Source organism: Haliotis rufescens, unplaced genomic scaffold, assembly GCF_023055435.1.
Source record: "Haliotis rufescens isolate VD_foot unplaced genomic scaffold, xgHalRufe1.0.p SCAF_7, whole genome shotgun sequence".
Taxonomy (NCBI): domain Eukaryota; kingdom Metazoa; phylum Mollusca; class Gastropoda; order Lepetellida; family Haliotidae; genus Haliotis; species Haliotis rufescens.
Genome location: NW_025964361.1, coordinates 11,577,448 through 11,594,091, shown reverse-complemented (window position 1 = coordinate 11,594,091; position 16,644 = coordinate 11,577,448). Strand labels below are relative to the sequence as shown.

The 16,644-nt window shown below is 39.2% G+C and overlaps 1 protein-coding gene across 1 annotated transcript; it reads left to right on the top strand.

Annotated features, from left to right (window-relative positions):
* Positions 1-5,058: 5,058 nt before the first annotated feature.
* Positions 5,059-9,202, top strand: LOC124114823 (cysteine and tyrosine-rich protein 1-like). Its single transcript, XM_048388272.1, has 4 exons — positions 5,059-5,162; positions 6,071-6,185; positions 7,872-8,017; positions 8,822-9,202. Exons 1-4 carry the CDS (start codon positions 5,114-5,116, stop codon positions 8,926-8,928), a joined length of 417 nt encoding a protein of 138 aa, XP_048244229.1. The 5' UTR covers positions 5,059-5,113; the 3' UTR covers positions 8,929-9,202.
* Positions 9,203-16,644: the final 7,442 nt, after the last annotated feature.

The window sequence follows — 16,644 nt, the reverse complement described above, 5'->3', positions numbered from 1 at the left end:
TTTGCTGTTTACATATCAAAGTTTGCCAAATTGTTACAAAATGTTTGCCCACAGCAAGGCTACGTATCCCCAACATATTGTACTAGGCACAGTATCACTGGACTGAGGGAGGGCGGTATTCCTCCTTGTGGGTCACCTGCTTGGCAATATGGGACGGGAAATCTGCAGGGGGTGAGGGCAGTTAAGTTGATGGTACAGACAGATAAGAGAGATCATTTTACAAATGTGAAACCTCAGTCCACAAAGGAAGAGGCGAAAGCTGAAACTTGGTGAGGTTTACAGAACAAAGGAAGTTATTTCTAGTTTCTTACTGACTCTCGAAGATACATGTAATAAAACAATTAATGCGTGTGTGTGTGTGTGTGTGTGTGTGTGTGTGTGTGTGTGTGAATTGTACACCATAAAAATGGCTACGTATGTAGTTGGGGTAGATATGTTAAAAGCCCGGCCAGTATGACCTTTGAGTCACTACAGTTTCAGTCATTAAAATGCGTAAAACAGTATTTGAGTGAAAGAAAACACTATAAGTGAGTGAAACAAAAGATTCACATTCTTCTTTCCCCACCATTATGTCCACGTCAGCCAGCATGGATCTATGCGCATGCTTTCATACATAATCCATCCTCCCACCATTCCCCTACATCCATCGCAGTATAACTATGACTATAACCGCCTTCGTGCATCCGCACTTATGTTCACGTTGCATTGCATATGCATCGAATTACACGTTTAAAATATCGTAAATATTTTACACCATGTACATATTATATATCAGCAAACATAGAGTATTATAACGCAATAGATATCATCCGTCAAAACATCACAGAAAGAGGGGCAGCCTGGAATTTTACAATGGCATCTGAATGCACTAAGACGTTCAACTGGTCAGGAGGTGAGAGTTGCGGAAGATTACGGTAAACTTCAGTTACAGATCTCCATTACGAATATCGAAGTATGAATAAAGATCACAGCTTGCTATGACGTGTACTTCATTCCTGCAGAATTAGCAATGTCCTTAGCTCTAAATTATATGTCTAAATGCTTATGTAGACAAGGACCCAAATGTATATAGGCATGACCATATTATATTCTACGCAAATATCACCACATTTAAAAAGAAAGCTAGATTGAGTCTTTGAAGGGCATTAAGAACTGATACACACAAGGAAAAATATTTATGGATGTCAACGGAGGAACACTGCGTTTCGGAATATATACTTTCTCCTTCATCAGGTGAATATTATTAAATGCTATGAGGCAGAGAACATATATTTGTACCTGTAAAAACAACAAAAGTAAAAAGATAGCAAAGAAGGGAACGCAACAAGGGAAGCCAACAGATAACTGGCGCTGATTTACCCGCCTCCCGTTTGCCCATTGTCCATTTCCCATTACCAATCATTCATAAGTTAAGTTTTGGCTTTAATTTGTCCATTGATAATCAACCATCAACGTCTATTATCTCCACCCTAAAAATATGTAGTGTACTGAGAAAGTGGTATCCAAATATAATGTGTGTTACTGTTGACAACTTTCTTAAAGGCATTGTTGGTTCAAAGCTTTCGGCCATAGAAGCCGTGCCATTTTTCTCTTGTCAGAGGAGAACACAAAGTATACGTCATCTGGACTAACATTTTTGGTTCGGTGGCTGGGTTAGATTGCCAACTTTGTGTTCTGGCGATTGGGTGCCCCACTCACAGTGTGGGTTCAAATCCCGGACGGGACTCAACCCAAGAAAGTACGAGAATCTGTACTTTACTCCGAAAGTGTTATCCCATTTATAACATTTGTTGTCAAGAAAGCACAATAAATGTATATTCGGCTTTGGATAGGTAATGATATCACAGACATATACGGATATTGATGATGACTTGGAGGAGCTTCGTAGCGCACGTCTTCTCAATTCAGGGATTGGTAAATCCAAATATGTGTGTGCGCGTGCGTGCGTGCGTGCGTAAATGTGGGCCTGTTGGATGTTACATAAAACATTCATCTTGAGCGTGATGGTAGTTCGAGTTGGATAAGCATGTTAACTATATGATCTTCTTTAGGCAGAGAATGCCGCGCATGAATGTATTGATGAAATTCCTAGGTACATGGGGCCTTTTCGTCCCCAGGAATACCCACAGTGGAGACTTCAATGGGGATAGGGTGTACACAATATGCTGCCTGGTAGATTGTGTGTCATCAGACCGGACAACGTTGGTCTTTGACTGATTGTGGCGTAAAACACACTTATTCATTTACTTATATCGGAAATTGAATGTTCATCTTAATTGTTATTGTTGAACATGTATTATATTTTTAAAGAAATAAAACAGTGACATAATAACTACAACTTTATGTGAGTGCGAGTAGCTTTTTTGGAATGAGATGAATAAGTCTTATAAAGTTGGAAGCTACTTCACAACCGTGTAACTATGAATTGACTTTATTGGGTAATCAAAAAAGAGATAGGACCTAAAATAGCCAAATTTCATACGATTTCACTTGTCCACCATCTTGGATGCAAGGCGAAAACATTTCAGCGCGTTTGAAGCCACTGAGAATGCCCCCTGCAGAGTTGGACGAACATTCTGCGGTGGCGCGGCTGAGTTGACTAGAGGCTATCAGCAGTATTTACTGTCCAGGTTATTTAGGTCAGTTGTTTGTGTGTGTGTTTGTGTTTGTGTTTGTGTGTGTGTGTGTGCGTGCGTGTGTGTGTGTGTACGTGTTTGCGTGCGTGCGTGCGTGCGTGTGTGGGTTGGGGGCGTGGGGATGAGATGGGGGGGATAGATGATAGATTTAGCAACAAGTAAGGTCATCTTGAGTGGGAGGGTATTCGCAGATGGATTAACATATGAACTATGGTTCTCTTTAGGCAGAAAATGAGGACCCACGATGTTCGACCTGGTAAGAGTGTGTTATCAAACATCACAGCATTGTTTTTTTTACTGACTGTAGCGTCAAAACAAACTCATTCATTTACTTGAACTGAATGTTCATCTTAATTGTTATGGATAGTCACGGAGCAATGATCCAGAAAACAGGGTGTCATTAGATAGAAATAAACTAAGTAATAATAGGATTACCAGAAAAACGGGGTTTTACACATAAGCCAATAAACTTCGCTCATTAACACCAGATTAAGTCAGTACAAGATTGAAAACTGCCCCATAATTATGTATGACATGCTTGTCGGGTATTGCTACATACATATGTGAAAACACAGTTATTAAAATGAAGAGCAAAAGTGATGAAAGTTACCAATAAACGTGTATAAGTGTTATATCGTCACTGCAAAAATAATGATTGTTTGTCTTTAGTATTAACATTCAAATACGTTATATCTGTATTAGCGATATTGTCTTCGTTCCCCCGTGATTCAATCGTTAGCCGTACTATCTCGTAGCATAATAAATTGAATTTCTGAAGACATCACGATACAGTTTTTACGATGCATCACGTCTGCACTAGCGCTTGATAACAGCCTTGTGTTTGGGTGTATCAGTGGTTTAAATTGCTGCTCTTGATATTGTTGATTAAACTTTGATACTATGAACAATATAATGTTATGTGAGAGGTTGACTTTAGAACGGTAACATACTAATAGTATATAGGATGACATAAACAGAACAATGAGAAGTTCGTCCAGATTAGTGTATAGGCAACATTTAATAATTAAAATAATTACATTCAACAACTCCCCTTTTAAGTCTATTTTCCTGACTTATAAGTAAATGCAAGAACAATCGGCCGGAATACATTGTATAGTTCTTGTCCACTTCTATATGACTATATAGCATACAATAAGCTATCGGGTCCCGTTTAGATCGGTTTGGGTGGCAGCCTAGATAGCCATAGAATAGTTTCATCTTGGAATCTCCCATATCACTGGGGATCCTCTTCAATTTAAATGGAGTTACTTGTTACGATTCCGAACCTTCACGTGACTGTGTTTATGAAACATTGTCAAATAGTGGTGACATTAAATCTAGGAAACAATACGCAAAATCGCGCATGCACAGAACGGAAATTTGGTCAAGGCATTAAGTAATCAGCATGCGCAGAACGATTGATTTCAGTACTTCCGCTTAGCGCTTCGAGTGCAGCGTCAAACGCGGTCCTGTAATCTAACACGCGAGGACTGACCAATGAAATCTGAGAAGTAGAAATACCGGTAGACGCTGTTGCTTGATTGACAATGTCAATCAAGAAAGGGAGGAGCTTAACGGTATCGTTCTCTCCCAGTAAATTCCGATGTCAAATAACGACGTTATTCGGACGGAAAAACGATGGTTTGAAAACGTCCAAATAACGTCGTTTTTCCGTCCAATGACCATATACGGAAAAAAACGACGTTTTCGTGTTTGCAGTGCCATGGTCTTCAGTCTAAATTTGAAGCTTTATTCCTTTTTTAAAGTAATAAAATTTACAGTGGGAATAACAACAAACCCTAGGCATATGGGAAGTATACATGACAAATTCAATTTCAAAGTATACCTTTGTAATGTAAAATGAGAGGGCATCAAATTGCCCAGACCAAATTACGTCACAGCTGTGACAGTCTTGAACTAGAAATGTCAGACACCAGCAGACCTGACATTATGGTTAACTTTGCCATCCAAACAGGATAAAAGATGAAGCCCATTTTCTGTCAGTGTACAATATATTCTGCTTCTGTAAACTTTAAATGTAATAAATGCAGACAACAAGACTGAGAGTTCTGATACAAGATGATGGCCCATATTCAAAACTCAGGACCAGACCATGCCAGAGTCAAACCCAACAAAATGCATTACATATTTAATACATGAGCAGACTACATAGTCCAATAGTAAAATAGTAAATTACGTGCCTCCCTCTCTCTCTCTCTCTCTCTCTCTCTCTCTGTTTCTGTCTCTCTCCCTCTCTCTCTCTCTCATCTGTGCTGGTTATAAGCCATCTCTTCACTTTTCTGAGTATTCACAGATCCGCCTGCAGCGTTTATTCTTATACGTGTCTTGCGAGTGTGTCATTGTGTCATGTCCCATTGCCTGCTCGTGGCCTACATACAGTCCGACCCTGGATAGTCAATACACTTCCTCAACTGCCATCTGACAGTCTTCGAACGTCGATCGTCAAATTTGCTTCTATGGGTGGTGTACAAATTGGATGTGTTATCCTTACCCTGGTAACATTTTGTAAGTATGAGTTAACAAGATACTGTTCATGCTGACTTTATGACACACGGTTTTCTTCATCTAAGTGAACATTGCCTTATAGACGGGCCCAAGTCTCAAAGCCCACTTTCCACAAAAAAAAACTTAGCGCTAAAATGTTGGCATACTGAGTTAAGATCGTGATGAAGTTGTTTTGTGAAACTGGTGTTACTTCGTACTAACCTTAATCCTAACCTTACTTGGAAAAAATAACCTTACCAAAAGTTGTTTTGAGACACGTCCATCACGGAATGGCCATAGGGAACCCAGTATTAATAGATATGTACCATGTGTTTCGTAATCTGCATCGGTAGCTATAATGGATAGGATTATGATAGAACGTTTATCTATTATTGCTGATGAGGTGTGTCCACACCAGTGGCACACTTGCCTTAGTCTTTTGTGATTTTCTTGTGAATATCTCACCATACATTGTTGTTTGATTTTATTGGGTTGGTTCAGGGATATTACCATGGCAGGGAAACATTTGAACTGTAACTATGTCAACTGTAACACATTGAGCTCTCAGTCTGTCGGGCAGTTAATGGCACATGTTGAATGACAACGCCCTGAAGAACACATTTACCCTCATAACATCAGTAAACGCTCTTGTGAACTTGTCATAACTGTTATTAATATTACTAGATTGACTTGACAAAGCACCTGCTTTTAAGATACATGTGTTATTGATTACGTTGCTTTCATAATAGGTAGTCAATAATTGTAATATCACGTTGTTGTGAATAAGCTTATGAATAGCCGCGTAACATCTGTTATGTCATAATAGCATTTGTTATGTCGGTATGAACAACTGGTCTCGCGCTATCATGACTACATGAGTCATACAATGTACACCCCTCTTAATGTATTAATTTCTTGATCATTTGCAGCTTATGCCATTCAATGCTACGAGAAACAATTTGATGGGACTTCCAAGACAAAGTTGTGTCCTTATTTGTGCTGTGGCAGCAGCACATACTTTAGGTACTGTTGTGGCTCCTCGAGGTGAGTCTTCAATATCTGGTGTAGAGAACACTAGTCCCTGTAATAAAGTATAGTTGCACATAGCATTTTGTGATATTGTAGCTTGAGGTGAATTTTTAATATCAGGTGAATATTACACTCGGCTTCATACAAAGTAGAGTTCGCTTACACAAAACAGAGAGTGACGTTGTCATTTACATAAGAGCCCCACTTTGGGTTAATGTGAAGTTGGTAATGGGTCTGAAATAGGTAGCCCTTCTGGCCCCTTTCGGTTTGTCCAAGGGTTCGAACAGGGTCCCATATGAGCATACATTTTATAGCCCATTTGGGACCTGGATGGATTGTGTCTGCGAAGGAGTTTATGTTTTATCCCCTGCATGGATACGGTATGCAACCCTTTTGGGGCACCACTCGATCATACGTTCACATTTATTACTTATCATATGTATTTTATATATAACAAATTTAATGAGTTTAAAAATTAGGAATGAACATGTATAATTACTGCGCAGGCTGCTTTTTAAATTATTTATAATGTGCAACACTTTTTTCGAGCAAATGTTATAATTCAATAAATAAAAGTGACACGACCCTTTTCATATTTATCAGAAATCTCTGCCAAAATCAAATATGAATGTATAATGCCGACTATAAAATAATCATGACATTGTGTTTATCAATCACTATCAAAGAGTGATAATACCAAGTGTTCGCGAAAAGGTCAGCGTATCCTGCCCCATCGGGACACCCTTCACAAACACATGCAAAGGCAAGTCAATTGTTGACATACAGGAACATAATTATGGTACAGGTCATAATACACGGTTTTACTTATTCCTAGTTCAGATGGGTAAATCAGTGAACGATATCAGATCGTCGATATACATAAAGCTTGAGTTACCTTTTTTTGCGAAAATACCTTGTTTTGACTTCGAGCAGACATTACGATTCATATGCATAAGAATCATATCAGCAAAAAGGGGAGGACAATACGTGCCCCCCGGGATGCCTACTTCTTTCCTAAATGTTTTACCCCAAAATTTTACATAGATATTATCAAAGGGTATGTCAAGCATTTCACGAACAATGTGTTGTATTTTCAGGCAACTTTAGATGGCATCTGCTTTCGGTTTTGACAAATTGCCCTGAACCTCTGAAGATATATGTAACTGTATCTGTGGTCACCACGTCCTATACTAAGAAAAACATGTATCTAAATTGTTAAGAAATTGATAAATATCAAATGTTGTAACAGAATTGAACTCGGTTATTTCTTGAGATTGTAAAAAATCAAGCAGATCCTTTCAGTTTTTAAAAATTCAACACGATATGAATTCCACTTGTCTGATATTCTTTCTGTGATTATTAAGAAAATCCTTGATTATATTGAGGATTATGAGTAATCTTTGAGACATGGATTGGGTGGTGCATTTGCTAGACCCAGCAAAATGTCTCTCTTTCTACGGATTTTGATGCTTCTTAGGAATCGAGAACAGAAAGGGAATAGACATATCTTCATGTTGTATCTGTTTCAAATACGGCCTCGTAATAGGTGACGCATTAGATCGTTTCAAATACGGCCTATCTCGTAATACGTGACGCATGCGATCGTTTTAAATGAGAGGATCGACGTTGAGGTCGACAGTGCAGTCTGTGTGTGACGATCCCTTGACCACACTGCTATCTCTGATCATGTCCGTGTTTCAGCACCGTGGATGACACACTGGACACAGGAGCTATTGTCGGCATTTCCTTTGGAGTCATCGCGTTCACCGGCATCATTCTGGGAATCATCATCTGCCATTGTAGGTCACCGCGAGGACAGAACCAACAACAACTGAATGTAGTTTTAGGTATGACAACCGTTCATTTTTGACCTTATCCAAACCCTCCGCCGAGATATTTACTTTCTACTTCATATTTACACGTGTCCAATGATATATAACCAGGCTGATTTACAGATACAGTCTACCCACTAGGGTTGCTCAAGAGATGTGGAGACAATGCACTACACAAAGTCGACCAACAAGGTGTCATGTTTGAGGATATCACAGTATTGAGAAGGATACACGTAGACGTTGGTGGGAATGGTATTTTACCACCTCTTCATCTGGTTCACTTTGTCTGCATCACAAACTGTGCCAGATAATTCGTCACACACAATGCTCACTTTTAGTCCTTTGTATTTTTCAACTGGTTAAAATACTAAATAAACGTATTGTTGACATGTCTATGAAGTGTACAGCACTTTAAACAACGTATCTCCGGGTATTACTTAAAACGTTAATTGAAATGTTTTATGGCAACTATAACTGTTTAATATTTTACCATTGACACATCATGGAGATTGCAATTCTGGGTCCTGTTTGTGTCGTGTATGAAGAGACTGGCGACGACCAGAGAACTCTCACTCATCTCCTGGCTTAGTGTGTCGCATCGTGCCCGGCTGACATGGATCAGGTGTGTCCTGGTACCCAGAATACAATGATCACATGTCATTTTCTGGGGGTATTGATCATGCATGACGTTGTACCTTAATGGATTGGTTACTGTTTTATCGACTAATGTTGTGTCCGATCTAGGATTTTTACTACCGGTGTGAAAAAACATTCCCTTGTTCGCTTGATGGTTCTATATGTAATTATCGCCACTTTCAGGCACAAGAAACAGAGCCTATACTCCCGGGTATGGCTCCCCGGTTCAATCGACTTCAGGAGCATACCCGCCTGCTCCAAACGACCCTAAACCAGCCTATGCTCCATAGAAGCATGGAACACACCCGTACTAACAGAATGCAGTATACCCGACCCCACAGAGTGGAGTATATCCACCCCAACAAGGAACTGCTTCTGCCCCCACTGGGTGAAGTTTGCCATCCTCTTGTTTACAGCGAAAACACAAGACCCAGTTAATAATATGAATTATTAGTTTTGGCCAATGTGTGCCTTCACACTTCAGTGTGCTCTTATTATTGTATACAATTGTATTTATCACGTGTAAATGTGTAATCAACACGTCCCATTTTAATGGCAGGCCCATGGGTGACAATATGTTCCTTTACTTAAAACTCATGTTTTTGTTTCGCAAATACATAAATATATTTCTTTCAAGTATCATGACCCAAAACGTAACTCATTTTAACTTAATTCAACGATTTTATAGTGATTTTGAAATATTTCGCCCATGGGCGAGAAAAAAGGTTTGGCGCATGGGCGAGAATATGTTCCTTTACTTAAAACTCATGTTTTTGTTTCGCAAATACATAAATGTATTTCTTTAAAGTATCATGACACAAAATTTAACTCATTTTAACTATGTCAACGATTTTATAGCGATATTGAAATATTTCGCCCATGGGTGAGAAAAAAGGTTTGGCGCATGGGCGAGAATATGTTCCTTTACTTAAAACTCATGTTTTTGTTTCGCAAATACATAAATGTATTTCTTTAAAGTATCATGACACAAAATTTAACTCATTTTAACTATGTCAACGATTTTATAGCGATATTGAAATATTTCGCCCATGGGCGAGAAAAAGGTTTGGCCCATAGGCGGGAATATTTTCCTTTGCTCAACAGTTTTTGTTTCGCAAATACATTAAGGGATTATAAGCATGACACATGATTAAAATCATTTTAACTTAATTCAACTTATTTTTGGCGTTATTAAAATATTTCGCCAATTTTTTTTTCAATCCCTTTAAAGCATCAACTAACTGTGTGCAAAGTATATTGTATCATGTGAAGCATACTGTATATTATATCATTACATTACTATTTAAAAAGGCCTTTGGTTGGATGTTTCCTTGTAACGATCTTTAATGAACCCAGCCTTACGTCTCAAAACGTTTTGACAGTTTATCGTACGAATTCATGCGCGTGTACTCCAATTCATTGGAGTTATTTTCCACAAATAATTTTCCAGAGTTTAGTTAGTTTCTTTTTCATTTCCCATTTTATGTCCCGTTGATACATCACACTGGGCAATAACGTGACACTAGGTATGAAGTATACAGGTACACGTGCGCTTATTTTAATGGAAAAAACCCATTCGTCTCTTATTGCATAATGTCTGGCTGAATATCTCACATTCTAACGAAATCTCGAAATGATTATTTAATTACATGTAAATAAGGCCGATACTGTAATTCGATACGGTTCTGGGCCAGAACAGCGAAACCTAGCCATAATCAACTCTAAAATCTCTTCGCTTTCGAGAAGCTACAGTAAGACTGGTCACGCTACAGTAAACACAGGATATTGCTATACCGGGACTCTAAAATTACAAGAAAAACACAGAAATGCGTATACCGTAATCACAGTAGTATTTTAATAGATGCTGAAGTATAGTATAGTTGCACAAAAGTACTTTACATTTAACAAATTTAATAACTCTAATACTTTAATATTTCATAGATGTACATTGTAATTTCTACAAAAACAACAATAACTTATATCTTAAAATACAATGGTAAATGCATAAATACATTCTATAATAAATTTGCTGTTGCACTGGCATACACGTTGTGTTCAAGTCATTCACTCCAGGTGGATCAGGTCACCAACGTGATCTGTGTACTCAACTTCACCGATGACGTTGTTGACGAGATGGTCTTTCAGAGCCTGAAGACAGTTGTCAATCAGCGGGTATCTTCTCTTTCTGGGTGGTGCTGACCAGTGTGCTCCAATTCGTTGAATGGCGACTTCTACGTTGGATTGTTCTCTTCAATCTGTTCGGATGGCTCTTCCTGGCAAGTTTGTTGAGTTTGTGATTCCACCCCTCGACATTTTGTTAGTGCGATGCCCTTGGTTACGAAAATGGTTCCAGATCTCAGGTCCGAATTGGCGTCCTTGCACCCACGTTGTCGTGACGTAGTCCATGAAGGCTGCGACCTTGGGACCCTCGGGACTGTCAGCGATGGCTTGGAGCCAGACGTCGTCGACCCTGTCCAAGGGAAGCAGAGGCAAGGCTGCGGCTCTTCTCACCAGTCGTCGCACTTCATCATCGTTCTTGTAGTCCGTAGCCAGACCTACCTTCTGTACTCGACGCCAAATGCACTGGGTAAAGTGAAAATAACAGCCCCTGATCAAAGTGTTGGGAAAGGCACTCCGTACAGCATTGTGGGCAGCGACTTCAAAGTCTAACTGGAAAGTTCGAAGTGCTGTTTAGCCATTAGACGTAAATGTTCAAATGTCCTGGTGTACATATCTTCGGACTTGTTCGGGAGCAGACAGTACACAAGCGGGAACATGTGGCCTTGGAATTCAGCATGCATGTGTAGATCTGCTCAAACAGTCGTGGAGCCGAGGAGAAGGTGCCGTCACTTCATCTGCTGCACACAGGTGCTCAATGTTCTTGCTTGTGGTGAAGATGAGAATGTCGTTGTCGATGCGATGAAGGAGGTGTTCTCCTGCTTCGGTCAATGTCCACTGTCCTTCAAGATGAATCTCAGGTCGGGTGGCAGGAAGTTTAAGAAGGGTCTTGTGGCGTTGTCGGTACATAATGGTCTTCAGGGATGCAAAGGAAGAAATTTCCTTCTGGAACTACGTCGTGGTGGCGGCGAAGTCTGGAAAATTCATCTCCGTATATGGTTGGAACCGGCGTTGTTTCCGTCTTAGCACGGTGCATGAGCTTGGACTTGAAAGATTCCAATTCCATCTCATATGGGATAGGTTGGTGGGTATGGTTCACCTGCAATTAAATAATTGCATTTAAACTAATATTAACTATAAACAAATACATACATGTGACAAATACCTGTGGTATCTAAAAATAAGTAATAACAATAAGTAAAATAAATAACTGAATAGTTTGTTAAGCAAAGTCTTTTGAGTCCATGTCTTTAAGATTATTATCATCATGATCGACGCTCTGCAGGCAGCAACAACGCAGTTCTAATACTTGTTCTCACGGACCGTTTTCTTACAACGAAACTTGAATCCCTCATAAAACAAGTGCTGACCACCTCGCACGGTATCAACCATGGTCACTCGAACTTGTGCGTTAGCCAGTTTGACCATAGATAAATATGTTGTTGTTGTTGCATTAATTGTTTAAGAGGTCGCCTTCTGCCTAGGCAATTTCTGCTGACCTGTCCCTCTTTGGGACTCCTGTGTGTGAGTAGGGTACACATATCTATTGTGAGTTTGGTGTTCACATAATTTCTGTTTTTGTATTGATATGATTTCTATTTTCTTATATTGATATGATTTCATTTCTATCCTTGGTTGCTCTGTTTATATACGTTCGAGTAGCTGTCCATCTCTCAGAAAGTTTGGCCTTCAATATTGCATCTTTTGGCTTTAGGAGATCTATGACAGGTAGCAGATCTAACTGCAATTCTTGTTTTAACCTAGCCCAGGCTGGGGCATGGTCTTGACATTCTAGTAACAAGTGATTAATGGTTTCAGCCTGATTGCAAGATGAACAAACCTTGTCATAGTGCTTTTTGTGACCAAGTCTGAGGCGTGAGATAGCAATTTCAATTTTCCTTTCATTTGAGTATGAGTTTGGCTTTTGTTGGACCTTGGGTTGAATTTTGTATAGCCATCTGCCGATCTTACTTGCGTCCCATTGGGCTTTCCATCTTTCTGCTATGGAGGCTTTGATTTTGCTTTTTATCTCTAGTTTGCTAAGGGAATAGGCTGTATATCCGCTTTGTCTAGAGCTAGCTTCGCCAGTGAGTCTGCTTTTTCATTTCCATGAATATCTATGTGAGAGGGGATCCAACACAGCTCCACCTGTTGCCCTTGGTCCGATAGTATATTCGTATAGAATATTATTGACTGTGTTTGGCCTGGAGTTTGAGTTTCTGCCACTGATGGCTTGAAGTGCACTTAGCGAGTCTGATAGGACGACTGCCTTTGCTTCCGGAAGTTCCAGTATGAGTTTGAGAGCATGATGAATTGCCTCCAATTCAGCCGTGAATACTGACTGACCATCAGGCAGGCGAACTGAATGTGCTTGAAGTTTGGAGCTGTGGATATGGATCCTGTAACCAGCACTGTTGTTGATAGGATTCTTCGATCCATCAGTTTATATATGGGCCCAGCTGTCCCAGGTAGTTTGAATTTTAGTGATAGCTACTGATCGTAGTAGGGTTGGATTTTCTCTTTTAGTGACTTTTCATGTTAAAGCAGTGTCAACTTTGGGAGTTTTTAAAGTCCAGGGAGGGTGTCATCCTTTGTAGTGACTTTCTGGAGGCTGAATGTCATCACAATTGTGACTTCGGATGAGTTCACGTACTAATATCCCAGAGGGTTTTAGTGAGGGATTTTTTCGAGCTAGGGCTTCTCGAGTGTTTTTGTCTTGCCATATCTTTTTAACCAAAGGGTTTGATGTTCGTCCCCAGAACGATAATATTGCCTGCTCTCTTCTTAGTTTCAATGGGAGTTCCCCCGTTTCCACTTGTAGTGCTTCTAGTGAGGTGCCTGTTGCTGCGCCTGTGGCCAGCATTAGGGCTTTGTATTGTATTCTGTCAAGGCACCTCAAGACAGTATTTGATGCTGAATGAAAAGCCTCACAACCATGATAAATTTTTTATCTGATAGAGATTTGTAGATGTCCAGCTGAGTGTCCCTCGATGTGCCCCAAGATGTGCCTGAAATTGCCCGTAATACGTTCAGGTCTGTTTGACATCTGTTTTCCACAAATTCTATATGTTTGCGCCAAGTGAGGTGTTGATCAAGGATCACCCGAAGGAATATTGCAGATTTTTCGAATGTGATAGGTTTGTTTTTTTATGGAGACACGGGGTATCATAGCATCTTTCCCCTGGCGTTTGAATAGAACTCCAACAGTTTTTTCACTTGAAATGGGGAATCCCAATTTGTTGCACCATTGATCTACTCCGTCCAGAGCTGACTGGAGTTTTTTTTCTGATTTGTGAAATATTTCTGTGCTTTACCCATATTGCTCCGTCATCAGCGAATTTAGAAGTTTGGGAAGGAGAGTTGACATGGTCAAAACGATCATTGATCATGATATTAAACAAGGTTGGGCTTATAATGCTGCCTTGTGACCATAGATAAATAAGTTGCACTCTTTATATATACCATCAAATACATACTGTATGTATTCTTAAGAAACGACTCTCCTCTAAACTCATCGGTATCATAACCCATATCAACTAAGAAACTAATTGTTTGTTCAATTAAGAAACTGATCATCTGTTTTCCTGTGTTTAAACATCCAACTGTATTATTTTTACGAAACGACTCTCTAGTAAATCTCCTCTCCTCTCCTCTCCTCTCCTCTCCTCTCCTCTCTTTGAACAGCACGGGCGCTTATCTAAACTATGGTAATCCGGTGTTTTTATAGCAATTACTCATTTCTCACTTTCGTAGGACAAATACCCTAACTTGGGTTTCGCTTTACTGATACTAGGGAAAATTGGACTTTTGCTAACCAGGCACGACACCGGAAGGCTGCCAACAAAGAGAAGAAAATATCACAACCTCGTGGAAACCATTCCATCAAGTAAAAATGACTGCGTGACAAGACGAATCAACTATTTATACCCGATAAAAGGAACAGTGCTATAACATGACATTTGAAATTTCTAACAAGCAGATACATTAGAGACAGTGACCAGACTACATGTACATAATCCGTATCAATCAAAGGTGTAAAATAACTGAAAATCATATATGTCGGAGACCTACAAAATTTACCAAGTTTTATTATTACTATACTTATTACAATGGCAATACTATAGTGATACATTTTTCAGAGAAGAGGGCATACACACAAGTATGTTGCTTCCGTGTGTGAATGCAGGTTATACTTGGCATATCAGTTCTTAGTTTTGTACCGGTCGTATATCTGAATTTGTATATGGAACCATGCGTACAACATGACAATTACTTGCTAGTCGTCAGTCAGCAACGCACATAACACGGTCAAACAATTTTGGGCACCGCTTTTGCAAGTTATTTAGTACAATAGTGTTTTATTAAAATCTATTTCAATTTGTTTTCTACATTTTCCCTATTCCATTCCATGCATGTTTATGTTACTACATCTTATTGCTCATGTTCCCAAGTATTATAAAACACTTTAATGTTTCTCCTTCCTAATCTAACGTTAAAACATTTCAGGTCATTACCATCATCTAATACACAAGAGTTGATACCAAGACATATTTAATTCGGTTTAATGGTCTATGCGGTCTTACAATTGATTTTATTAGTCTTTAAATCTTATGTCTAGTGCATATTTTCACAAACAGGGCTGTTAGCTGATATAAGGAAGGTAACATCCAGTTGAATTCCCAGTTGACGTATTTACTTATTTTTATCAAACATGAGGACTGTATACGACATACGTTTGTCTCTTAACGACGTTTCTATAATTAATATTTTGAATAAGCCGTTATTATGCCAGTTGTGACAGGCATAGGGATGATGGTATGGTAGCTGTAGCAGACAGATTGACAGTCGTTGTTACGTGCGTCACTAGGTAATTAGTACGGCATTGACCTTGTTGATTGTTACTATACTTTGAGGATTTCTGTGGCCAGTGGCGGACGTAATTCAAACTCCTTCCACACTGACACCGCATCAAATTTATTTGTGTACCGATTACATAACTCTTACGGACAGGGTCGGGTGGTAGTTCACCGGACGACACTGTGTATATTGGGCGGCTCCTTTGATATCGCCTAACAACATACTTTTAATGAATGACCTATTAAACGATGATACACATCTCGTTGAATATATCAAGGCACTAATTCATCTTTCATAAACATTTTTTGTCTTTGTGCTTAATATATCCACATATCAACGAAAATATGTAATGCATGTATCCACAAACAAATATACATATATATGGCTAGGTATTTGCCCACAGCAACACCTGCATAACTGTTTATTCACGCGTGGTGTGGTAGATCGTAATTGACTGTGAGCAGGTATTGTAGAATCACCTGTAACTAATGCCGACACTGTAATTAGATTCAACGTACTAATGAGAATATGAAAATTATCATAAGAAGGCTGTTGTTTTTTCTGAACTGTTACCATTTTCATACCAATAGTCACAATGCATTTAAAAGTTGCTTTAGTGTCATTATATTCACTCAAGTTTTCCTCAATGGCCTGTAAACATCGCACCGCATATAATTAGATAATTATTTCGAGATTTCGTTTGAATGTGAGATATTCAGCTAGACGTTATGCAATAAGAGACGAATCGGATTTTTCCCCATTAAAATACGCACACGTGTACCTGTATATGCATATCTAGTGTCACTTAATTTCCCAGTGTGATATATCAACGAGACATAAAATGGGAAATGTAAAAGAAACAACCTAAACTTTATTTCGTTGAAAAATAACGCCAATGAATTGTTGTACACGCGCATGAATTCGTATGATAAACTGTCAAAACGTTTTAAGAGGTAAGGCCGGGTTCATTCAAAATCGTTGCAATATGTAAAAAAGGTGAAATTTGTAAAACTTCTGCAAAGGAAACATCC

What these genes read in the sequence shown, in the direction of transcription:
- LOC124114823 (XM_048388272.1), top strand. Translation starts at nt 5,114, where the DNA reads ATGGGTGGTGTACAAATTGGATGTGTTATCCTTACCCTGGTAACATTT. An exon ending in CCTTACCCTGGTAACATTTT is followed by an intron (nt 5,163 to 6,070) that starts GTAAGTATGAGT and finishes GATCATTTGCAG; the next exon opens with CTTATGCCATTCAATGCTAC. An exon ending in TACTGTTGTGGCTCCTCGAG is followed by an intron (nt 6,186 to 7,871) that starts GTGAGTCTTCAA and finishes TCCGTGTTTCAG; the next exon opens with CACCGTGGATGACACACTGG.